Source organism: Lepisma saccharinum, chromosome 1 (genome assembly GCF_977018435.1).
Source record: "Lepisma saccharinum chromosome 1, izLepSacc3.1, whole genome shotgun sequence".
Lineage (NCBI taxonomy): Eukaryota > Metazoa > Arthropoda > Insecta > Zygentoma > Lepismatidae > Lepisma > Lepisma saccharinum.
Genome location: NC_139229.1, coordinates 119,928,110 through 119,955,123, shown reverse-complemented (window position 1 = coordinate 119,955,123; position 27,014 = coordinate 119,928,110). Strand labels below are relative to the sequence as shown.

The 27,014-nt window shown below is 36.5% G+C and overlaps 2 protein-coding genes across 6 annotated transcripts in view; one reads left to right on the top strand and one right to left on the bottom strand.

The window, feature by feature from the left end:
- LOC146000315 (STE20-related kinase adapter protein alpha-like) overlaps window positions 1-3,197 on the bottom strand; it is a 33,692-nt gene extending 30,495 nt beyond the window's left edge. For 2 of the 3 annotated variants that reach the window (XM_083137826.1, XM_083137843.1), the window contains exon 1: window positions 3,122-3,197. The gene's annotated coding sequence lies outside the window, so the exon portion shown is untranslated. Of the gene's footprint in view, window positions 1-3,052 lie in introns of all 3 variants that reach the window. The other variant, XM_083137835.1, reaches the window with a different exon arrangement.
- Window positions 3,198-3,735: 538 nt separating this feature from the next.
- Window positions 3,736-26,719, top strand: Spec2 (CDC42 small effector protein Spec2). Of its 3 annotated transcripts, none has more exons than XM_083121898.1 (4): window positions 3,736-3,824; window positions 19,938-20,087; window positions 24,393-24,617; window positions 25,883-26,719. In XM_083121898.1, exons 2-3 carry the CDS (start codon window positions 20,010-20,012, stop codon window positions 24,591-24,593), a joined length of 279 nt encoding a protein of 92 aa, XP_082978024.1. In that variant the 5' UTR covers window positions 3,736-3,824; window positions 19,938-20,009; the 3' UTR covers window positions 24,594-24,617; window positions 25,883-26,719. The 3 variants fall into 3 exon arrangements, with proteins under 3 accessions (XP_082978024.1, XP_082978023.1, XP_082978026.1); XM_083121897.1 differs by having other exon boundaries at window positions 3,742-4,013; XM_083121900.1 differs by having other exon boundaries at window positions 3,751-3,839.
- Window positions 26,720-27,014: the final 295 nt, after the last annotated feature.

The following is a 27,014-nucleotide window of genomic DNA, read 5'->3' as shown; positions in this document are numbered from 1 at the left end:
GTTCAAAAACAAACTTTTACTGCACTACCCCACAAATGTTGATTTTTCCAGAAACACAGTACATTTCCCTGACATTTCTGTAAAATGCAAATTTCTTGACTCTTCCAGGATTTTCAGACTGGTAAGACACGCTGTTATTTCTGTTCCCATGCTCGCTGACCATGACTTTTCCAGCAGAAACCAAGCCAGGCTGTGAATAAGCTACACAGCAGCACACTAACATTGGATAAAACAAGTTTTCTTAATAAAAAAAATTAGGATTCAACTATGGTGCGGCAACGGCTTTCATTCACTTTTATAGGTCCAGCAGGCAACTTTTTTTTTTCCATTTCTGATTGGCAGCACAGGAACTGCTGAGTGACTGCTGTCATGGGAAATGTAACACGAACACGGACCAAAAAATATAGTTATTGAAAAAGGAAAACCAATAGAACCTACAATTCAAAATTGGCCTGTGGAAAATCCTCTACCTTATGGACATAAACTGTGAATAAAAATGACATTCAGTGACTGCCTGATTTCTCACCTTACAACAGATCAAAATTTGCAGTGTATGTAAGACACAGAGACACGAAAAGAAAATTAGCCACGATTCCACAGCAATGGTATGCCACCATCCCCTGTGATTAATTATTTTTTAAAACAGTTGCTATGAACAATAATTATCTGGAACTTTTAACAGCAGGTGAAAATGTAATGGAGGAAAGTACCTTTGATCGAACATCTACTTATAGTATGATTTTCATAAACTGTGAAGGAGAGAATGGTAACACTTCCATATAGTGGAAACTGATTTCTTCATTTTTACAGAAGAAACTACTTAAGGCAATCACTTTCTGTACCATCGTTGAAGTTCCTCAATGTGTTTTCTTTCGCCACGTAATATTTTTTAGCGTGAAATCTTTTTCTTTTCTATAAAAATATATCTCCGACATGCAATTCATGTTGTTTCTATACGTCAGGGATGGTCTGTGCATTTCATGACGTAACCCCCTTTCACTGTTTCCAAACACACCTTCTTGTTGAAAGATTTTTTATTTTTCGAAAATTCAAACTATGCTTGCCTAACCTAACCTTACCGGAAATTGTTTGTGGGGATAACGCCAATGGTTTGTGGGGCTAACGTTAATGGTTTGTGGGGCTAACATCAATGGTTTGTGGTTCTAACGTCAATGGTACGTGGAGCTAACGTCGATTGTTTGTTGTTTGTGGGGCTAACTCCAATGGTTTGTGAGGCTAACGAGGTATTAGCATAATTTGAAATCCGGACGAAATTATGTATTTTTTGGTGAAGAAGGTTGCAAACACTGCATACACACTCCAAATCGATAAAACACTGCCACAACGCACGATGAACCAGTAAACTATGGCCACATATTGTGTGTTACAGAACCAGAAAAAGGAAAAACAGTGAGTACTCGTAAATTTAAAAAATATACATTATTTTAGTTAGAAATTCATTATTACATCTAAAGAAATGTTCCGCAATGTAGAATTGTACGTTAGCAATGTAAAAAAGTGCAAAAAAAAATATTTCTAGATGTTTCCACTATACGAAAGTAGTACCGAGAGAATCTTGCCTGCTGAATAAAGATATATATTATTATGATGAGATGGAATGAACAATGCTATCTATTATTGGACCTGTGAGTTTTCTTGAGTTTGTGTTTTAAGTCCACATTATGCACAGATCCAAATCACTATGTGATTCTACCGAGTATCGGACCTAGGACCCCTTCATTACAAGTACAGGGCGACTGCAATGCCACTATGCCATTGGGGACTGGGATGGGAAGACGCTGTGAGTTTTAGACAATCATAGAATTCCTGTATATTTACAGCTTAGAAGGCATTAATTATGGAGATGATTAAGTTGATCCTTGCAGCTGTTTGAAGCCTTTGTGCATACATGTCTGCCTTCCCTCTCTGGCGATTGGTTGGTGTGTGCATAAAAAATGTAAAGAAAATTAAATAAAACCCAAATGCAAATGGTGTAATCAACTCAACGTATAGGTTATCGGCTAGAGTCTAGTTTACGTCTGTCTTGCCTTTTGGTGGTTTCCGCCTTGCCTTTTGGTGGTAACCGATGGGACTTAACAACACTGTATGCTAGTCTTTGTGTCCGCGTTGTTAATGCGAGTTAAAGAAGAACAGGTTCCAAAAACTTCTAGATAGTGTAAAATACGTTTATCCCCAGTGATAATTCAGTGCATCGTTCAAAACCGTGCTAGCCAGCATCTCTTAGGATAGCAGATGGCCAGTGCTCCGGCATCTCTTAGGATAAGTAAGTTTTTCTTTTTACACTTTCTGTTCACGATAGCCCCACTAACCATTCACGGGAATGATGTATGCCTACGAGGTTAGGTTAGGCATGTTAGATTAGGTTCCATTAGCACTCATTCCACCCCTACATATGTGATTCATCATCGAAAAATGTTCTCAGTACGTTCAATCACGCATATCCGGACAACATCGATTTTTCTCAATTTTCTCCTCCAGGAAATTTTTCCTCGCCTTGGGATTTAGTTTGTTGAATTCCTTATACAATAACCTTTCCAACGATATATGACACGTATTCCTTAGGAAAAGGACGTAAACTAGACTCTTACCAGGTTATGTAAGCGATGATAATCCATTAAAAAATTTGACCTTCTTTGGATCATAATAATGAGAAACTTGGAAATTTCAATCTTTAGCATATACATAACTGTATTTCTTACAACAGAAATTTCAAAACTACAATATATGTTAGTTCTTATATTGATATTTCCAAAATATAAGCCCAATGTTAGTATCTAATCTACCTTACACAATATATATGTACATGCACACCTAAAATATAAATATACTTGAATGGAACAAAAATATACGTTCATTAAATCGTATAAAAAGTAATAAAAAATAATGATACATCCCGCACACAACCATAAATAAATGCAAGCTGTAATAAACACAAAAGAATTCAACAAATAACTTATTAGTCTTAGTTCCTGTTGAACAACAAAATCATTTCTTAGGTTTCTGAAATACTACGCATTGGAACTAAACCTACACTATATAGTCGCTTTTAGTTTGGCTTCCTATCTCTTTCTTGCACGATCCAGTTTCCACCTGCACCTACCTACGAAGACTCCATTGATTATATGGCCGTCTTCAGACCATTCAGCCAAGCTACCAACCCAACACGCTTTCTTCGCTTTTAAAATAAAGAAACAAATCGTGTGACTGTGGTAAAAAGCAAACAGCAGGAAGAAAAAAAGGTAACAGTTTCATGCAAAAACACGATGTTTTCTGACGGAAACGAACCACATAACTACGTTCTAGGGATTTATCCCGCGCTTTAATGGGGGGGGGGGGGCAAAGAAATACCAAATTTAGCACGAAAATAAATTAGGTCTTTGTTCAAATTTTAAGGCATAACGGAATTTTTTTAGGGATATTATTAATTGAAATTATTTTTCCAGTATTCGATTCTCAGAAGGCAATTAGGCATTCTGCATAAAGTACCAATTTTGTAGGGAAGCACCGAAAATCATATTTATTTGCACAGATGTTGATAGTCGTTGTTTACGACGACGGCACGTGCTGCAAAATTAGAAAATTTGTGTGTGTGTGTGTGTGGGGGGGGGGGTTATGGAAATGGAGTGGCAGAGTGTATTTAATTGTAATGGATTGCATCTGTGTGTGCAGCGTTTGAACCAATCCGCTGCCCGAATTGTATGTATCATTCGTACACTGTAGGCAGAGGGCAGTGTCCGCAGTGTTCCACTGACTTTTTACGTATCTAGGGAAGGGAAGGGACATACAAATTTTATTTATCCGATGTAAGTGTAAGACTGGTAAGATTTAAAGACGATAGCTGTGATATTTGAACTCCTTATATTTTGAAATGATCTATGTTAGATTAACCCGTTAAATTTGGACACTTGTTCCAAAGGTTGGTGGTGAGCCCAGTGAACCATCAGCAGGTTGTGTTGACAAGTCAAATTCAACCTTTGTGAAGGAAACAAGAGGTAAGTCATTTCTTCAAATCCAAGAGTATGAGTCACATGACATTTTCATCTATGTCAGTATTATTACATGTAACTCCTTTATTGAATTGTAATTCATGTTTGTTTAGCAGCTACCTACATTGATCCTGTAGGATTGCAGTGTACATCTACATGTGTATCTGTGGTAGCCTATGTACTCGACAGTATACACGGAAATACTGACAAAGTAATATACATTGCACTAATGCAGAACTTAACACGTAAAGAATTGGTAGCATATATATATATATATATATATATATATATATATATATATATATATATTTTTAGATTTAATAATGAATATAACCTATGTCAAAAGATATCCACTCACCATAGTAAAGAAAAAGCAACTAGGCCCTACCTTGATTACTCTCGTAGGATATACATATTATTTTAAAATATTTATGTTAAAGATGTTATGCTGAATAAATTGTAAAAATTCATAAATAGAACAATCCCTTGTGTTACCTGTAATCAAAATGATAAAACAGAAAATTAACTAAATTTTTTGCCTTTTATTTTTCATTTGAATATCTTTACAACTTGTAATCAACTTTATTTTTACCCGCAACAATAAAACAAGCATCTAACATTGAAGATAAGACTTTACTGAGAGTTATAAGTGCTTTTTATTAACAGGACATTTCTCCAGTGTGTTCCGTGGCTATTGGCGTTCTGCAGCAAATGTGCATCATTTCACCCTAGGATTATGCCCCTGTAACATGAATGTTATATTTACAGTGCATTTCTTGCTTTGGTACTACTTTACTATACCGGAGTCACCTATCAATAATTTATTTCGCAATTTTTTACATTGATAACGTACTATTCTGCAGAACATTTCTTTAGGTGAAATAATTGATTTCTAACAAAAATAATGTATATTTCTTACATACGATAGCCTCACGAACCATCACGGGGATGAGGTATGCCTACTAAGTTAGGTTAGGTTCGATTAGCACTCCTTTCGTTCAATTTAGCATATACGGACAACATCGGAATTACAAATTCCACGGCATCTTCCACACCCGGCAACAACTTCACGACGCATCCTCGACACATCGTGTTGTAGCAGCAGCAATAGCATGTATTACACTCTCGTGCAGAAAGCTAATGGCGGCAGCAGCAATAGAGCGTCAGAAATAGATTTTCGTAGAAAACCACATGGATTCACATTAAAATGGATCAATACTACATTCCCGAACATGAACAACGCTACAGAAAATGATTTGCGTAAGTACTTTTTCCTGTAAATTTGAAGAAATCAGTCTCCGGTATAGTAAAGTGTTACCGTTGCTTTTTCTGCATGAAGAATGTTGTATTTCCATAAAACATGTTTATAAAATGCATTATCACATATTAGGTGGTATAATTTTAACAATACAGGGAATTTATCCAATTTGTTTGAAATTTGGGATACTTACTAATTTGGGGCTCGTAATCACGAATCTGCACTTAAAATTTGGCGCTTATTTGGGGGCTGGTGAATCCGGCCAATTTCTAACATGCCTTTAACAGGGGCTCTATAGAGAAAGCTGGGGAGTGTAGAAATAAGAACTTAATTTAGATTATTTTGCTATTTCCACATGTGAGCGCCAAATTTTAACTGCAGATTCGTGATTAGGGGGCCAAAGATAGTTAGTATGCCGAATTTCACACAAAATGGAGAAATTCCCGGTATTGTAAAATCGCTCCTAGATTCTGTAACACATTATGGCAGGCGATAGCATACTGGTTCAGGCCACGTGCGAGTGTTTTGTTGATTTATGCAGTGTTGCAACCTCGTTCACCGGAAAGTACATACTATTGTGCCTGGATTTGTAATTATGCTAATACGTCGCAAACCATTGACGTTAGCCTCACAAACCATTGACGTTAGCCCCACAAACCATTCACGTTAGCCCTAAAACCATTTGCCGTAAGGTTTTGTTAGGCAAGCATGGTTAAAAAAAAAAATTAAAAATACTCAACACGTCATGTTCTTGTGAAAACACGGTGAGTTTGAAACACTGACTATAGGATTACGTCATCTTAACACACACAGCATTGTGCTCTCGTGCAGAAAGCAAATGGTGGCAGCAGAAACATTGTGTCAGAGATTTTTGCAGAAAACAACATGTATTCTCATTAAAATGGATCAAAACTACATTCACGAACTTCCACAATGTTACAGAAAATGATTTCCGTAAGTACTTTCTCCTGTAAATTTGAAGAAATCTGTCTCACCTATACTATGTTTCCAATGTCTTTAAAGTTCATTAGTTTTTCAAACTTGGTACTGTCAAGGATGGCTGTCCCTAGGCTCTAGGTCCCAAGTTGCGATTGTTTAATTTTGATTTCATCATGGTACATATGCATATTTTTCATGATTCGATTTCAGTTTGTCTGCTAACACACACTTCGGAGATTTAGCATTTACTTAATGCGTCTTTACTTGAGAAAGGTTTTTCACTTTCGTGTATTCCTATATGATTCTTCTCTTGCAACCAGCCTTTCATTTACTGTTACTTGGTTACAGACTGCTTCTGCCATCTAGGTTACATATGTGCAGTATGAAGGGGTTTTGTAGTTAGGTTAGGCAAGTCAGGTTTATGGCACTTAGCATTACAATAATTTCCCTAAGTGCTTTCAACATCTCATCATGTTGGTGCTGGTCTCAAGAATGACATGACAAGCCTCGTGTCGACAGTAGTCTAGCTTGTTACACTTTTTGACTCTACACTCGCGTGTCTAGTTGGTTACACGGTGCAACACAGACTCCTCTTTATAGAACTCTAGAACTGCAAACTGTGGTAATTACTAGGGAAAGGAACTTTAGGTAATTAAATGTTTTTTCTGCGATAAGATACAGACCCTCATTTTTGCCAAAATTCTGATTATAGCCTTATATGTCAACACAGCAAATTTTATTTTACATAAAAACACATATTTTCCAGTTTTCCGTATGTAAATACATATTTTGCGAATTTTAATTTTAAATACATAAAATCGCTCATTGACTTCATCCACCTCGAAATCCTCGAAGGAAAAATGTTTATAGGCTACTCTGCACCTCTTTCATATCGAGAGTGCTAGGTTTGTTTTGTCTTTGAACACCCTCGCTGGCAGACTTCTGGCACCTCGCCTACGATCCTATTGGGAGAAAATAGCTGTAAGTAGTAGCTGGGGCTGGCTACACGTAATGATAGCAAGGCTTTTTAATGAAGCAATGCAGCTATTGTGGCCGGAAGGCATAACATTTGACAATGTTCTTCTCCTCGTGACAGATGCTGCAGCTTACATGAAAAAAGCTGCAGTAGGCCTTGCCGTTAGCTACCCCAAAATGGTGCACGTTAAATGTGTGGCCCATGCGTTGCATAGAATATGTGAAAAGATAAGAGCTCTTTATCCCAATGTCGATAAACTGGTTTCAAATGGCAAGAAAGTTTTTATCAAGTTGGCTAGAAGAATAGACAATTTTAAACAAAAATGTCCTGAGGTTCCCCTTCCCCCTACACCTGTAGTTACGCGATGGGGCACTTGGTTGGATGCAGATGTTATGCCCAGAAGTTTGAAAAAATTGTATCTGTTGTAAATGATCTCGACAAAGAAGAATTCTGCAAGAACTGTTGATGGAGCCCTCCGTAAAAGTCGAATTGGCATACATCTCAACAAACCTGTCCATTCTCTCTAATTCCATATGAAAGCTTGAATCGTCCGCGAACACTTTGGCAGCTTCCATTGTTAAAGTCCGTATAGTAGAATCGAAACTGCAAGAACTCACTGGATCTAAGTGTCTAAATGTACAGAATTTTTTGGGAAAAAACAAGGTTTTCAAACTTGGTGCCAAATTGCATGTGTTTTGGAAAGTGAAGTAGAGGAAGAGGAAGCTTTGGAAAACTTAAGCATTAGTGACATTTCGTGATTCAAATATGCAAGAATTGTTTCTTGTGACGTGGAGCGATCTTTCTCACAATATAAGATGCTTTTTAGAGATAATCGTCACAGATTTACAATGGAGAATTTGGAAAAAACTATGGTGATCCACTGCAACTTTTCCAAAAAATTGCTCGCTAAGAGGTAATCATTTAGAAACTAATTTCAGGTGTTTAAAATGCATGTTATAGTTTGTTTTTGTTACCAAATGTTTTTATTTTTGTCACATATTTTCCTGTTTTTATCACATATTTTCAACATTTATGACACATAAAAAATAAATATTTCTGTGTTTTTTAGCACATAAAGTTCCGTTCCCTAGTAATTACTTTCAGCAAGTTACAAACTTACTGTAACACTCATTTCTTCAATTCTGCAATACTTTGTCTTTCTCGTATGTAACTTTGCTGGCCCCCAATGGCAGAGTGGTTAGTACATTGTGCAACGACGCCAGGGGTCCCTGGTTCAAATTCCATCCTGGAAGCAAAGTAAAGTAAAGCAAATCACTCCTATGCAACTTTGAAGAAATCATTAAACATTTGGAACATTTATCAACCCTAGGGAAGAGAGATAGAGAGAGAATATACTGGAACATGATAATGTGTGTTAATTGGCCCAAGTTCCAATTGTTTTAAGTCTGAACTAATCATTGTATTCATTTTTCAATGGTTCCGTTTCTATTCTTCTATGTACACACATACTTAATCATTATGGTGATTATTTACTTACTGCATGTTTTGTGGAGATTGAGGTTTTCCTTCCATTTACCTACTATTCGGATCAGCAAGGTTGAACAAATGGGTACATGCCGTTGGCCTGTGCTGACTGGCTGAAGCAGGCCTACTTCATAGGAAACCGTGTTGATGCGTGGACTGAGGGAGGCACCGATTGTGTCTAGAAATGTTGAAGGATTGATTGTGTATTAGTATTCAACTTTTGTTCATGGAGTTGACAAACTCTCAAGTAAAAACATTAATAAAAATGTACTGTGACTGTCCTCTACTATGGTTCTATAGATTGCAAGACTAAATCTAAAGCCATGAAAATAGTCCAGTGAAGGTCACATTGTCTTGGCTACAGTCTTGCCAATAAGCAAGAATTTCAACTTTCAATAAAAATAAGCAAACAGTACTTAACATTAAGAACATTATGAGGTATTTTTTGGTATAAATTGACAATACCAGAAGTATCTCCGAAATTTTAATTTGGCATCACGTCTAGAAATTGCAAAATAACCTTGTCAATACACTAACATGGAAACGATATGAAGAAGTCTTCCTTTCTGCACAATGGTCTTGCTACCAACATTTCTCAAGTGTTGTGCAATAAATGAGAGCGTTGATTTGCATGTGAGAAAATGGCATCTTGCATAAAGGTGGAAAACATATTTGCCCCACGAACCATTCATGGTAAGGTAAGGTAAGCATAGTTAAAATTAAGGGTAATCATAAACATAGTTTTGAAACACTAATCGTTGCAAAAAAATAGTTGTTTTCTTCATAAATCAAGGGTGTTTACTCTGTTCACAGACCCACTTTTTTCGACTTATTTTGCAATTTCTAGACGTGGCTGACAAATTTTAACTGCAGATTCGTGATTGCGAGGCCAAAATTAGTGAGTGTGCCGAATTGGAAAGCAATCTGAGATACTTCTGGTATTGTACATTTGCTCCTATTTTTTAAATTGGAAATATTTTCTTGGCCATTCAGAAAAAGAATAAGAACATGTTTCCATGAAATTCACAAGGATTTTATTTACTTCAAACTAAAAAAAAAATGGAAGCAGTGATACAAGAGGTTTGGAAAAAATAGTGAAACATTCGTAAAACTAACTTCATAGATGCCTACACACAAAATATAGAAGCATTTGAAGTAAAAAAAAAGAATCAAAGAATCGGAAAAAAAATTGGGGTTATGTAATGTAAAATATTGTCACTGGCCAACTTGCAGTTATTTGATCACGTAAAAGCTTTCAGCAAGAAAGTTTGTAATAAAACATTGAATACATTTTAAAAACACATAAAAAGTCTTTAGCATGACATGTCAGCTTATTTTGTACTTTTTGAACAAATTTTGCTTCCCATCGATCTTGTGCTCATCTGATCAATACCCGTGACTTGTGGGCCTCCCCGATGGAGCAGTGATAGCATCGTCACCTTGTAATCAAGGGTTCGCGGGTTCAATACCCGGTGGAGGCTCAAGTGGTTCGGATCCCACTTTTAACTGTAGGTCCAGTCCCGATTAGTCTTGCATTGCATAAAGTGGACAAATCAATCAATCAACCTGTCTGGCTTCATTTATTTACTGGAGGCAGCACCAGGATTAATCATCCAGTGGTGCTGGGGGAATGCGGAATCAAATTAAAGGGGTGTGGTTTTGATTATAAAGAAAACCTGAAACAAATATATAAGTATGTTTTAACCACCACTCAACTTTTAGTAGGTTTCTATGAAAATATGCCAATGAAAGTGAGGACTACAACTTCAATGCAGCTTCATTTTCAAATTAGGATCAATGACTTCTCTATGCAAAAATAGTGGTGTCACATCAATACCTAACATTTTACGCTCAATATGATGACAAGGATTTAATAAGTTATAAAGTAATGTAGCACTGCAAGAGTTAATGATATTTTTGGTTAAACACTGATTTTGAAAATGGATGCACCCACTCTAGTGCCGACTAAATATGCAGTAAATTTAATAAGTGAGAATCGCAAATAGCATAAAAATCAAACAATGTACTTTCGAAGTTGATGTTCTTCCTTGCTTCTTGGTTACAGGCAAGATTTGTGAAAGAACTTGTAAACATTTCCAATGTCTGTTCGGTAGGCACGTACACCACCATTACTTCCACCTGCTAATGTACCACACACAGGATGCTGTTCTTCTATGTCATTTATATGAATACAAAACCAAATAACCCTTACACAATACACCAGAAAAGAATGTGGAACACGCAAAGTGTTGACTTAGAAGAAGTGTGGCAACCCTGCAGGGTCAGGAGTGTTGACATCATTAAATGCTTTTGAAGTTAAGTTAGGCCAGTATAGGGTTCCTAGCCTCAAAATAAGCTTACTAAATGTATTCGTTGTTAGGTTATGCAGGTCAGGTTTAGGACTCTTAGTATAAAAATAAATGCTTTCAGCAGTTGATTATGTGGTATCTAGTCCCAAGCAGAAAAAACCCTTCTAGCCACATGTGAAACTCCAGCAAGGGTCTGTTTCCAGGAAGACAGTAAACAGAATTGCTGCTCACTTGGAATTGCAGATACTCGCATAAGCTATTTTTGAAATCATATTTCCTCCAGTAAATAAAAACTTGTTACTTTCTGGAAGTTTCAACCTTATTTCAACAGTTATTTCCAATATTCTACAAGACTTCCTAATGTAGATTTGTATGTTTGGCCCAGTAAAAGCCCAGAATACTAATCTTTTTTTTAATTCATGAAAGCACAATTTTAAAGTGAAAAAATAAGAAAAGCCTAGCACTCCTAACAAAAATATTAAAAAATTGCTATTGTCAAACCTAACCTTACTTAAATTTATAAGAAATGTATCTGAAATGAAACCGATCATATTTTTTTTAAAAAAAAAAAACAACCTTGGAAATACGAAATTCTTGCTGTGTGATTGTAGTGGTATACAATTACCAAAATGAAGAGCTGAGCTACTACATGTTAGCACCATATATGGTAATAATTTTATAAAATAAGCAAATATAACGTACCCACATGCTACTTTGAATTACCTATTGCTCCATAAGTTCTGTATTACGTGAAAGTTGTATTTACAGGGCTTTTCTGCATGGAAAATTTTGTATTAGCAATCTGAATTACAGTGCATAATATGTAATTTTCCACATGCAAAATATATCGCATGGAGTTGCCAACGTCATCATGGCATGCTAAGTAGTACTATTCACATGTAACAATCCATGCAGAAATTTCCAGTTCCTTGTGGGTTTAGGGATTATTCCTAACCAATCAACACTCAGAGTTTGTTATTTCATTCATTTATAATAGTTTGTATTTTTGTGACATCTGGATCTCCATAACATAACATGGATGTGAAACTTGGTTCCTTACATTGAAAGAGGAACATAAATTGAGAGTATTTGAAAATAAGATCCTTAGGAAAATCTTTGAACCTAAAAGGGATGAGGAGACAGATGAGTGGAGAAGGTTACATAATTTGTATTCATGTCCAGATATTATTAGAATAATTAAATCAAGAAGACTTAGGTGGGCAGGCCATGTGGCACGAATGGGAGAGGAAAGAGGAGTTTACAGGATTCTTGTTGGGAAACCTGATGGTAAGAGACCTGTAGGAAGGCCAAGACGAAGATGGAGGGACAACGTTGAGATGGACCTAAGGGAAATTGGTAGGGATGGAAAAGAGTATATAGATCTTGCTCAAGATAGGGAAAGATGGAAGACTTGTGTTGCTGCTGCCATGAACCTTCAGGTTTAAGAAGGCGAGAGAGTTAGTTAGTTAGTTAGTTAGTTAGTTAGTATCTCCATAATTTAAAAGTTTTTTGGTTTCAATCAAAAGTATTTCGGTTTTAATTATATATTTAATTTGCAATTGAACTATATTAGTTTCAACTTTTTTCCATGAGACCATACCATAGGTTTTAATTTTGTTTGTGCCCCAAATTCTTATTCTTTTGTTATTCACAAAAAAAAATTAAGGTAAACGTTCCAAAGTTAAACAGGTTAAGGAAAATTTTGCAGTTAATTGCTTGTAGTGCCTTTCGTATTTCATAAATGCTAATGGGAGTATTTTTTTTTTTTTGCCTGAAAGTTTAAAGATTCTACTTTCACCCAAAAAGTATTTTGCATTCCAACAGTTATGTTACATAATTATTAAAAAAATCAAGAAGTGAATCCTGCAATATGTCCCTAAGTTCGACACCCTGTCCTTAATTTCGACAGTTTGTGTACCAGAATTCAACATCCCCTTATATCTCAACATCAGACACTAAATATGCAGATGTTAATAATACCAATAACTGCACATGTCCTTCTATTGGCATTTCATTATATTACTACATATATATTACTAAATTTACAGATTTATCAGGGCATGAACTGAACAAAAAAAGATTTGTTGTTAACCCCCCCTCTTTTATGCTCAACAAAATTTAAAATATTACCATGAATTATTTACCATGCCAAAGGCTATACGACGCACGGTTTTAGAAGGGATATCGGGCGGAGCCACGGAGAGGGTGTGCGTTGCGACCAGCCAATGGCACTAGTGCAACGTTGTACAGTTAGGAGACTGCGGCGCGCGAGTTAAACGTGCCAAGTTCTGTATTTTTCTTGCGTGCAAGAAGTTTTCATAAAACTCGCCACTTTAAGGTTCATCATAAGATGGGACACGACATTTTGAACCTGACTGTCCAAGTCCCATGAATTTCCGTCGCATACAGCCGGAGTTATAGTTTCTCGAAGAAACACGGGAAACAACACGTCTCCACACACACACACACACACAATGACCCTTTCGTGTTCCATCTGTTGTTTTTACGTTGCCACCCTGTTGACCCCGATGAGTTGTTGTGTCTTGGTATAGCTATGGTTGTCAAATTCGGCTGAATATGCACAATGACCTTTTATTGTCTTGTGTGTTCACAAACATTGCGAGTCTGGGTCAGTTTTGAGTTCAGCGTTTTCATAACAAGGGCGGTGTAAGATAATTTTACTCGTACGGCATGAAGAACAGTTGTGAGAGGATTCAGTACAGCCCTTATTGATTGATTTATTTTACTTTGCTTTTTCTGCCACTTTTGGCTAATTTACGAAGATGGGGATGAAATTGATGAATGGACTCTCACACAAATTCATGCTCATGTCTGGATTCGAACCCGGGACCCCTGGTGTAGTAGCGCGATGTGAAATACAGCCCTTATGCTCGATAGTTGTGCAATAGTGTGTGTATTGCGTGAGTGTTATTTAATAATGTTGCGCCGGCGCCATTGTGGAGTGGTTAGCATATCGTTGTACGACGCCAGGAGTCTTGGGTTCGAATCCTGGCCAGGACATGGATATTTATGAACGTCCCTTCATCAATTTCATTATATCATCACTCATTCCGATCTTCGCAATTAGCCAAAAGTGACAGAAAAGCAAAGTAAAATAAAGCAAATCAAATCAAATTAATAATGTCGCTCGAAACCTAGTACGTAACAGTAGTACAGGCACCAAAGGTAAATACTCGTATTACGTTCACAAGACAGAAATCTTAGTTTTAATGCTTATTCTTACTTCAAGGAATTGGCATTCGCAAGACGTGTGTGCTGAAACAGTTTTTTCTCAGAGTCTAGAACTTACGGCTAAAGCGTGTGGTGTATGTATGCATACTTTGTTGCGCATTATAAAACAGGGTAAAGTATCTACCACAGAAATCGGCGAAAATATCCTGGGAAACATGCCAGAAAACAGAAACGAGAGCGATGATGATGACCTTGCAGTTCCTCTATAATAAATACGTACCTTCAAACTTCTTTCAGGTACGAGTTTCTCTTATATGCTGCAGTAATATGATATAATCCTGTGTCCACGTTCATGCATTATATATAAAAAGCTGAATACTGGACACAGCAAATTGTCTGTGTTTCCCTTCCGCTAGCAGTTGGTTTGGCAACAGCGCGACAGCACTGGCTACGTATTGGCTGAACTCATGTTCCTTCTAAAAGCGTATGCCGTATAGGTACATTTAAGCACATAAAACACTGAAAATGTTGATTGCGTTTTTATTACAACTTTCAAACATAGTTTTACAGGGTGATTCCCAATGGTGTATCAAAAACAAGGAAAACATTTTGAGGACTAACTATAACATTTACTTAGCCAAGCCTAGATGCTAAGGAACAATTGCTGTTGGTATCTGTGATATTGGTAACATTATATATAACACTAATAATTAATTAACATAAATTTTAAACAAATGCAAAATAACTTTCTGTCTGAAGTTAGGTGTGAGTCCTCAACATCAAAGACCTAACTCTTAGACATTTACTTTTTTCTTGAAAACATACCTGACCCTTTCCCCCTTCATTACCAAATCTGGCAACTCAACAGGACCAATAATTTGAGGGTCTGACATGAATGAAACATTACTTTCATTGGTGACAAATTCCTTCTTGGCCACATCAACACTCTTAAGTCCAATCACTTTTATTACATCTTCCAGGATCTTCTGAACAACACAGAGGTAAGTAAATTTTGATGCATTTCTTTCCCCCCTAAAAATTCCACAAGAATGAAATCCCCTTCTTTTACATCACTTTCATTGACAATCTCTAATGTCATTTCATCTGACTCCTCCTCTTGCCAGTGAGAATCACTTTCTTTCAATGACAGTGCACTTTCATCTGAAGATTCTGAGTCACTCACACATCAACCCATTTCTTTCCCTTTTTGCCTAAACTCTTTGTCTTCTAGTTCTGTGCAGCAAGTTTCTTCAGCTCTCTAGCTCTTTTGCCTCATCTACTTGATGCTTTTTCTCCTCCTTTGTTAGCAGTGGTATCGTCATCGCCTTGTAATCAAGGGGTCCCGGGTTCGATCCCCGATGCAGGCACGTAGTGGTTCGGATCCCACTTTAAGCTGTAGGTGCAGTCCCGATTAGCCTTACTGTGCATAAAGTGGACTTAAAACACAAAATCAATCCTTCTTTGTAAAGTATTTGATAATTTAAGGAGATGTAATCACAGCAGGCAGTCTATCTCTTTGCTTTCTTGGAAGTTTTTGGACTTGGCCAAATGAAACTAAAGTAAGGAACAAATTAGGCTGAGTTTAATGTAAATTAATTATCAAGGGGCTCTGGTGTACAACCTTTGTTCCTCGATGTTTTCTGCATTGTAAATGGCTAGAACTTATCGAAAATTGTTCATTTTTGTACCAGAAATGCAAAAACAAACAAAGTGAAAATGATATGTAGAATTCGAGATTTCCAGAGCTTTGGAAAATTTTGAACATTTACCGCCCCGACCCAAAAAATTCTGTCCCACACACACTCCTACATTTTCCACAAAATCGTAGAACATGGAAAATCATGTACTGTATGAGGCCAAATTTTAGTTCTGTGTAATATTTATCATTAATCAGGCCAATTTTGCAACATTTTCACACAATTGTTAAGAACATTAAAAAATTGTACACAAGACAAAATTTTCATCATTCGGCAATTTAATTTGCATGGAGTTTTAGTTCAGTTTAAGCCAATATAAACACTTAATGATAACGTGACATTTTTTGGTATTATTACTGCAATTTTGTATAGTTCAGGTCCCTCACATTTAGTGATGCAGGAAGAACGAGTGATTTCATGGAAATAGCAATGACACAAGAGAGAAAAATTATGCAAAAAGTTTAGAAATGACGTTTCAGGGAATGTCCCAAAATTCGACATGCACAGCACCAAACTTCGACACCCCCCTGTCGGATTAATGTTGCAATTGCCGTAGGGAAATGAAACTGGTATTTTCATGAATGGTAAACAACATGCCTTTCAATGCACATCAAAACCCAACAGTGTGTATTTTCGAATAAGGTTCGACACTTGTCGAAATTTGGTGCCCCATCCATTTTTGTGCTCATATGTTCGACACCCCCCTTATTTTCTTACATGAACAACCTTTGTCTGCTGCAACAGACTAGGAAGCTCAGAAAACGGCTCTAAAACAATAATAAAGTATTGAAATTTGTTTTGAAACAACACAAAACTGGTAAAAACCTTACGTAGAAAATTTACCTTCTTACGAAATCCACTAAAAATCAGTTGATTTTTCGCTGTTAGCAAATAGTGCCTTCTCAATTTCTCACGTGCTGCTGCTATGTCTCATCTGGTGCAACCACCATATTCACGACGTGGGGTAAACCTGTACACTGTCGCTTGATACATACACGATTTTCTGCATCGCATAGTTTCCTTATCTTTTACAATTTTTCAAATACCCTGTCGAACTTAGGCACATTGTCAAAATTAGGGACGTTTACCTTACATCTGCTACACTTCACACATTTCTTGTTCTAGGCTACTGAACCTTGTGCCTGCAACTCACGAATATACACAGCAGGCTTTCTATTGAAGAAGTTGTAAATTTGATATATTGTAGAACGTGATGACATGTCTGGTAGCACACTTTCCACTTGTGACGCACACGTCATTGATATTTATGCTAAGAGAACCAAACCTAATAGGTCTAGCCGGACCCTGTGGCCGAGTGGTTAGCACATCCCGCTGTGATGCCAAGGGTCCCAAGTACGAATCCCGCTCGGGCTTGGTTGTTTGTGAATGTCCATTCATCAATTTCATCATTTCATAACTCATCCCCAACTTCGCAAATTAGCCAAGAGGCACAAAGCTCAAACTAAAATAAACTAAATCAATCAATCAACCTAATAGGTCTAACTTAACAATCTATGTATTCACTATTAAAGTTACCACCTGAGTGCTAGTGTCGCTTCCAATATGGCCACTCTATGTAGGATAGATACATCCTTGTTTACAGGAATTGTAGCTTTCCTGGTGACGTGATTTGAACAAGTGTTCTCGGGTTAACCTGGCTGGTAACCCAAGAACACTTTTTCGAATCCTTGTTTACATTCAGTTAGCACGTAGTAATGGCTGTTACGGAAAAATTGTTGAAATTACGCGATATTTTTTAATATTAAGAAAACAGTGTGCATAAAAGTAACTATTATGATGGTGAAGCTGTCCTGAGAACAAAGCATTTAATTATGATAGGCAAAAATAACACAGAAACCTACAAAACTAATATGAAAGTACTGGTCCTTCAAAGCAGTCCTGTATAAGCTACACCTTATGTTGTGACTGGGGCTCTTGAAAATTATTTGAAAATAAAGAAATTGACCTCAAAAGCTGGGGGAAGGAGAAAATTACGAACATATTGTTGCAGTTCTTCCTCCAAAGAGACAGGATAATTATGTAATTACATGCTTTTTTCTGTCAACATTTTTGGATCAAATTAGTGAAATCTTTGAGTTTCATCCAGAAAAGTGCCTAAAACTTGTATTTTAAACTACATATATTTACATTCTTGATATTTACACATATACATGACAGAATGTGCAAGAAATGAGCATAGTAAAGTCTCCACTTCTGATCATGTCGACAAGACCATTGCGAACTACTTCACTGGCATTCCGTGAAACAAGTTATCTGTCAGTTTGATCCTGAAGCTGCAGCTTCCATAGAAACAGCTCAACGAATGTTTGATGACAAAGCTGAAAAACGACATTGCCTACATTCAGTGAAATTTTTCACATTTGAACATCGCCATTAAATTCTTAGAGACGTCTTCTTCAACACTTTCTGACAACCTTAAACTTGTTCATTTTCCAGTCGCTTCCCTGGAAAGTGTTGAAAGAACTGTTGGGGATGCAGTGAAGAAAAAGACGTGTTCCATTTTGGAGAAGAATCAGGGTTACAATACAATCTGTGCTATTAAGTGTGTATTAACTGAAGGCAAAAACTCTGATTCTTTGCATATTGAGTACACACCAGAAGATTTGTGCATATTTAAAATATGCACCAATTACTTTGTGTGAAGTGGAGAGATCATTTAGTCAATACAAAGCCCTGTTACGCGATAACAGGAGAAGTTTCGTGTTTGACAATTTGAAACACATTTTGGTAAGGATGTCGAATCGACCCCCCTTAATAGAAATATGTATGATACATCGTTGGAAAGAGTATGAATCAAGGATTCCAGAAATGTAAAATTTAAGGTGAGGAAACAATTGGAAGTGGGGAAAAAAAGTAGTATTAATTGCCCACCTTTCTCTATAGAGTCCCTTTGAAGGAATGAAAATCATAAATACGGATGAATAAACGAAATAAAGAAAGTTGAATCCTAGTGGAAATCTGCAGGGAGGTAGAGGTAGAAATCTTCCTTTTCCTTCGGCCGGCCGTTTCTACCTGAAAACTGGTCAGGCGGAGGAAGTGCGAGCTAGGGTATCCAGCCAGCTTTGCCCGCGAATCACACCGATGGACAAGAAGCACGTGGAAAAGAAAGTGTTGCATATGAACTGTGGCTTTAACAAGACAATAAATATTGTGATTTGAATATAATTCGAGATGTGAGATTGATTGATCTATCTCTGCTAGACTAGCTACTTACTCCTCAGTGCACATCACTGTTAAAAACCAAAGTTCGACCCGGCAATACTGTTTAGATCATGGATTTCGATAAAGGAAAGCTCCTATGCTAAGTAATGTAAGAAAGTTTATTTTATTTCACAGAACAGGAACTTCTGATTGAAAAATGCACAGTGCCAAATCGATGCATGAATTAAGTACTACGAGTGAACATATTTTTCTTTTACGCCGAAATGGTAAAACACAAGAGTCGATTGTGCAGTCTAGCCCATGTTTCTTACTATTACAGGGACATGTGTTGGAAAAGTGACAGTAATTCAAAAAGTGTATGCCTAATATTGCATTTCAGATGTGCTTTTTCTTTGTTTGCCTGATTTGAGGAATTTGTTCCAAATGCAATTACTCCATTACTGTGCATAGTACAGACTTGACATTTTTTCGGGTATTCCCATCCCTTTGTTAAGTTGAAGATGGATAGTAATACCAATAAAGATTTTTTCTCAAAATTATCAACATCTTGAGTCGGAGCAACAAATCTATAAATGCCATTATGGCATGTGCAAAAATCATTATACAAAGAACACAAATACATTTTAGTGATGCTATCCAGATAGTGATACTATCTTACAAGAACAATCATGAAAGACTTTGTCTGCCATTGCATGTAATAGGCATATGTGCCATGATCAATATGGTAGGGTGAATTATGAACTCACATGTCTATTGTTTACAGAAAAACAATCCGATATACATGCACATTTATAAGGACTCAAAACTAACCTGTATATTATTCATCCTGAAAAGCTTAAAGCTTTCCATTAAAGTGTTCAATTTCTAATTATTATTATTTTTTTTTTTTAGGATAAACAGGAAATTGGCTATAAGCCTTGGTGCTAAAGGGTGGTAGAAGTCCTGTGTTAAATATCCAAATCAATGTCCTACCAATCCAATATGACGGGTGACATCTGGGTCCAGTGGTTCTCTTGTTGTGTCAACCAACCAACCCAGCAGGTAAGACTTTTTTCAGGTAGAGTTCTGTTTTGGTAGTGGCTGGGGCTTAGTATGTTGTAATTTTACTATTAATCAGTGGCAGCTGGTGCTTAGGTGGCAAAGTTGGATATGTACTAATTAAGTCTGGACTTACATAAATAAATGTTAATCTCAAGTTATATTACATTGTTTTTTTCTGACTTTAAAGTCAATTTCATAAGATTTTCTTCACAAACATGTAATCCAAATCTTGTGAAATTGATGTATATGTATATTCTGATACTTCAATTTTCGCTATTCACAAGTTGTTTGTCATAAAAAAACAGAACCATAAGAAACCTTATTTTCATTGTCACTTGTAGTACAGTTACCAGGGTGCATCAAAAATGTTCCAGGACAGGATTCCAAACTGGTGCCATGATTTGAGTGGGTACAGATCAACTGCTTGCATGTCTATTATCATAAAGGTGCAAATTTGCCAAGGTCAATGCCCAAAGTCTTACATGGGGAGGTGAGAATGTCTGAGGAGAACCTTGTATGCTAGGATTTCCATATCAAAGCCACGGCTTGTATCCACAAATCACAGGATTTTGTTTGTGATTATCCAAATATGCCATTTATCTACTTTGAAATGTTGCTCATTTATGAGCATTTCTGTTTTCTGTTTTCATTGTAACTATTGTATATTTTCCATTCACAAGCTTTGGTTGTTATAAATAATGTATTATCACTTTTTATTTATTTATTTAACAGAAGATTCGAAATACAGCGTTAGTCATTTTACATTGGAACGTATTAACAGAAAATAACGAGAAAAGTAAAAGCTATTTTTTTTTCTGGCAAGGGGTTGGGGTTAGGTGCAAATTTCCTTTCCATTGATGTTCGCATGTAATTACTCAAAACCTATTCATATTATCTATTTTACTTGTATTGTACATAATTCAATTTTGTGAATGTGTTTTCATTATTTGTTTAGTGAAAATAGTTTATATTTTTATTGCATTCGTGTTTATTAAGTTTGGAGGCAAATTTTATTTCTTAACCCATCCGCTTACCTAGTCGTCGAATCGACGGCCTGACTGGACGTTTCCTTCCCGTACCTAGTCGTCGAATCGACGGGTTCCTGATTTTCATCACGTAGTTCCTTTTTCATTCAATAGATGGCAGAGGTTGTATGATCTTTCAAATCTATGACGTGTATGTTTGTGCTGCTAAGTTTTTCATACCATTTCAAGCGTATTTTGTTCAGTAATTTCTCATGTAAACAAACCTTCAATTGTTACGTGTTGCAAACATGTTGCTTAAGAATGTTGTAGATGATTCTGCGATTGAAAAGTTGCTTTTTGATAGCGATGAAGAGGAAAATGTGGATTTTGGAAGGGGAGATGAACACGGGGGTTCATTTTATGTTATTGAAATTGAAGAATGTAGTGAAAGTGAGGAAGAGGTGGCTGTGGCAGGAAAAATATAAAAGGTTGAGGAATGGAAATGGAATGCAACGATGTGTGTGATCAAATTTATTAGGTGAGTTTCTAATTATCTTTCAAGTAAACTGCATATGTGCATACTTATTACTATACTTCCACTTCAATATATAAAATTTTCACCTAAATTGCTTGGATATTTTAAACAATATTTGACATCTTGTCTTGCTGTGCAACCTTCACGGGAGATAGCCAAATTTAAATGGTATTTCATGGCAAAAAAATTGGCATTTAAATGGTAAGCGGATGGGTTAATACTCTGGTTATCTTATCGAATACGAAATTCATCCGTTTTTGCAACTTTAAAGGACTAGACATCAGGAAATTCAATGAGGATGCAAAAAGTGCAGGCTGGGAGGCTATAGAGGCATGTGAGAACGTAAACAAGAAAGTCGAAATTATAAATAATGCAATAGTCATGCTGGCGAATAAACATATCCCCGTTAAAATGTGCAGAGTGACAAAGCCTCCTGCACCATGGATTAACAAAACTGTCCTCGAATTTTGGAAACTTGGGGACTACTATCATTTGAGATATATAAATACCTGCGATAACGACAGTCTTCTTAGTTATAAATACTTTAAAAACAAGAGCTAAAAAAATTGTACGAAACAGCAAGTTTCACTATTATAACTCTGCAATTGATAAGAACATAAAACATGCGAAAAGCATGTGCATGTGGGCAACCCTAAGTAAACATGGTCTTATAGGAAGCAAAAATGCCACTCAAGACATTCCTCAAGACATATTAAATACAAATATCATAAACGATCACTTTATGCAATCTTCGCTGAATGATGCTGACCACAACGTGCTGGAAAAAATTGCAAAACATTTTTGGCCATCAAACCCCTAAACTCATTTACTTACTAGAGTCACCCCCTCAAGACACAAAGAAGGCATTCAGCAGGATACGGAGTGAAGCAAGTGGAGATTATGGTATAAACTTAACCATATTAAAATTGTTACTTCCTTTCTGCCTAAAGACCATAATGAACATAATAAATAATTCCTTAGCACAGGTTGTCTTCCCAGAAGCATGGAATAAGGCAATCGTTTTACCACTCGCAAAATGCAAGCCTGTTAAAAATGTGAATGATTTGCACCCAATAAGTATACTCCCAATAATGTCGAAAATTGTAGAGCGTATTGTACACAAACAGCTATTCACACACGTAATATCCACATCTAGTTTTCCAAAGCATCAATCTGGCTTTCGGCCCAATCACAGCACCACAACAGCCATTCTGAAAGTTGCTGACGATGCACAAACAGCTATCGATGATAGCAAAATCACCTCACTTGTTTGCCTTGATTTCTCAAAAGCCTTCTGGACCTCTTCTTTTCTCCATTTATGGAATGGACTTGCATAAAAGTCTCACATGCTCAGTATCACCAATATGCTGATGATACTCAGATTTACATACACACAGGGATAAAAAAATACACAAGTACGATATCCCAGCTACAAGATGACCTTGATGCCATCAGTAACTGGGCACAGTTTAACCTGCTAAAATGAAACCCAACTAAGTCAAATTCATCATAATAGGATCCAAATTTATTGTGAAAAGGCTAAGTGAAAGCACAGATCACATGATACATCCTAAATTGAGTAACTCCACATTAACTTTAGAAAAGACCGTTAATAACCTACCTTTTGTCGTGGATTCCCATATAGAATGGTCAGATCATATCTCAACACAGACAAAGAAAGCCAACAAACCACTTCGAGCCTTGTACAACTTAAAGAATATTGTAGGCACTGAGGTTAAGAAACAATTGTGCGAAAGCCTAGTATTATCACGGTTATTGTATGGAGCCATAGTTGCTTTCAATGCAAACAGCTCCATATCTCATAAGCTACAAAAACTACAGAATGCATGCATGCATGAAATTCATATACAAGCTCAAAAAAAGGAACCACATTTCAAAATACTTACACCATTTGAATTGGCTTAACACAAAGAATTTCGCTAAATATCAGTGACTAACTTTAACAGATAAAGTACTAAGCAGCAAACAACCTGGATATCTTTTTGAGAAACTGAATACAAATTCGGACAGGCATCAACATGTAACGCGACGAAAATTTTTTTTGTCAGTACCAGTTCATAATACAACAACCTACGGAAGATCGTACACCATATCTGCCACCAAAGAATGGAATTCCCTTCCAACCTCTCTATCATACATCCAGTGTCATAAGTAATTTAAAAAGAAACTAAAGAATCATCTACTGCTACTGCTATAATAAAGATGATTTTATTATTATTATTATATGATATTGTGAATAAATAAAAATACATATCTGGTAGATTGATATAATATGTCATGTTTGGCCTTGCATTGCAGCAGGTAAAATAAAGACATAGCACAAACAAAAGTAGAACTTGAAAACTGACCTTTCGATTCCAGCTCAGCATCATTACCAGGTCCCCCCACATTTAATGCTGTTATATAGTTGCAATACTTTAAAAAGTTGAACAGTATTCAAGTAAATTTTATCTGCTCAACGCTATTCTTTTGGTTTCTTTTCCCATAGATTTTTACTGTACATATGTGTTATGTATGAACATATAAATGTATGCAAGATGCTTGACACTGGTGTATTCATATTTACTTTTTCTTGCAGAAGAGAGCCGGACCCTGTGGCCGAGTGGTTAGCACATCGTGCTGCGATGCCAAGGGTCCTGGGTTCAAATCCAGCTTGGGTTAGGTTGTTTCTGAATGTCCATTCATCAATTTCATCCTTTCATAACTCATCTCCATCTTCGCAAATTAGCCAAGAGGCACAAAATGCAAAGTAAAATAAACTAAATCAATCAATCATTCTTGCAGAAGAGACGGCGGCGCATTGACAGGTCAATGATTGGCGAGCCAACCAACTTCCAGCACACTGGTCACATTGGCTCAGGTGATGTTCACCTGGGGAACTCCCATCTTCATGCCATCCAGAATCAGATGCAGTCAAAAGGTGGATATGACACAGCCATACAAGTCAAAGTACCTGTTATATCAGTAGGATCCATACCGAAGTAGTAGAATATGCACAGTAATAAACTGGTAAGTAATTTTGAGACAGTGAGTAAGTATGCTATGTATGTATGGTGACTTTTGAGTCACCCTGTACATTTGCATATTGCATTTTTAATGCTTTGTGCCATCAGTAACTTGAAACTAGTACTTCCTGGCAGGTATTCAGTAGTTTATGATACCTTTCAAGAGGAGTCGAGTTTCAGCAACTGTTATCTTTTGATCTCCTGAATTTCACAATCTATTGGGCTTGTGCACGATATTGATGACCTAGTACAGGGAGGCTACTCACCGAGAAGGACAGTGTTTCTCGATTGCCGGGCTGTGGCCCAGTACCAGGTTGCGAGAGTTCATTAGATACAATGGTTGCCAATTATTTTAAACTCTTATTTTATATTTTTCAACGTCCCTGGACAGATTCCATATGCCATAATTCATTTATTAATATTTAATTTCAAGGTAAATATTAATGTATAAAGTTTAACAAATTAGAAAGGGGTAAAAATTTTGAGCAGAACATCGACATTTATAATATTAATTTACCACACTGTGGTCTCACAACCCTTGACAACCACACTAGGTAACCAAAATATGTGAAGACTTGCTCCGTGACCAGGTTTACCAGCCATTAAGTCAAATTATGCATGATGCACTAGAAAACCAGAATACAGATATTTTATGCTAAATACAAAGGGGTTTGATATTAGATTTTCTATTTTGCATATAGTTAGAAAAAAAACATGTGATAAAAGATGTAGCAATATTTTCTCTCTCCTCCTTTTTTTAATTTTTTTTTTATGTGCATGTCCATATCTCAAATTCAAAGAATGAAATCTATAAGAATGAAATTTATATCATACTATTAGATTCTATTTACAAAATATGTGCAAAAGTACTCCAGATATGTGAGTGAGTGTTTATATACTGTACTACGTAGATATTTTTGTCAAGCCTACTGCCATATGAAGTTAACACTTGTGAAAAACCATCCATTCAAAAAAGCTGGCATTTTTTAAACTTCTGCTTGTGTCTAGTTATGAATTCCATGTTGAAAGTTGTATTTTAAATTTAGATATGAGTGTCTTTTAACAGTGGAGAGGTAAATGAAAGCTGTTGGCAGCCAAATAATGTATTTTCATTGATTTGAAACACTTTGGGGAAAAAAACACGGTAAAAACTCCACCCCCACCCCCCAAAAAGCAGGGTTTCTTTCAGACCACTTCCAACTCTTATGTGTCACATATATCCTGTGTGTACAAGGTGCTGCTTCGTATAGCATATTCTCTATCTTTCAGGTTCAATATCACCATCACAGACTGCACAAGAGATGGACTTTCCTACTTATACCTCAAAATGGTACAGTTTCTTTGTGTATGTGGATGTTGTGGATGAATTAGTATTTTATATATTAGTACGAGTGCTGGTTTCCTGCAAGATGGGTGAACGTTATTATCTAAGTGGCTGATTATGTATGTAGTTGACACGGAGAAATGTGAAATTGTACCATTTAAACAATGCATGTATGGTTAAATCTTTTTTCTATGACCTTTTTACGTCCATTTTTGAAGGAATGCAAATTAGTCCATGTTGAAGCAATGTAGGTGCCTTGAAGAAACCTCAGAATGCAGAATTGGTGCCAAAAGGTGTTCACCCATTTCTGTACTACATAGTCCTGATTCGTGCAATTGTATGTACTCCAGTATGTGTGGTTGTAAACTATATTGCATTTTATTTCTACAAACTAGGAGTGAAACTTGAAAGAATGTGATGGTCAGTTGGAAACAGTTTGGTTGTATAGTATGTGGCTTTTTATAAATATAATTGTTGTATATTTTGTATACTGTGGTTTTCCAAGGCTTTTAGTTGGTAACATCTTTTTTGTATTTTACTGTTATTTGAAGTAACTTGTGCAGTGAATGCCATATATTGCATACTACAAAATATGCTGTAACTTAAAAATAGGACAAGTGTATGATGAATGTGTAATATTTATAAACCCTATGTCACAACATTTATATAGTTTTTAGAGTACATTACTTGTTCTGATGATGCACCATCTCATTATTGTAGCACAAGTGACTTGGACAATGTACATTTTCTTTATAGCTTGTACATACAACAAATAAAAGCTTTTACACAATTATATAAAGATTCTATTATACAAATTTGCCAGCCATAGTGACTTAAGGAATATCTTTAGCTTTGCAACCCTAATGTGATTTTTCAGTCTCGGCTATCTCAGGAGCAAGACTGCACATAGTGGCAGAGAAGGGGATGAAATCGAGTGGGCAGAGCAAAGCTGTACATGCTGCTGGGAAGGCTGGTAACTGCAGCCCATGCAATCCCGTTCCTCTCACGTGTTCATTGGTGGAGCCATCTCGCATCAACTCCTTTCGCAGACTTGTGTTCGTTCGCCTGCTCCAGAGT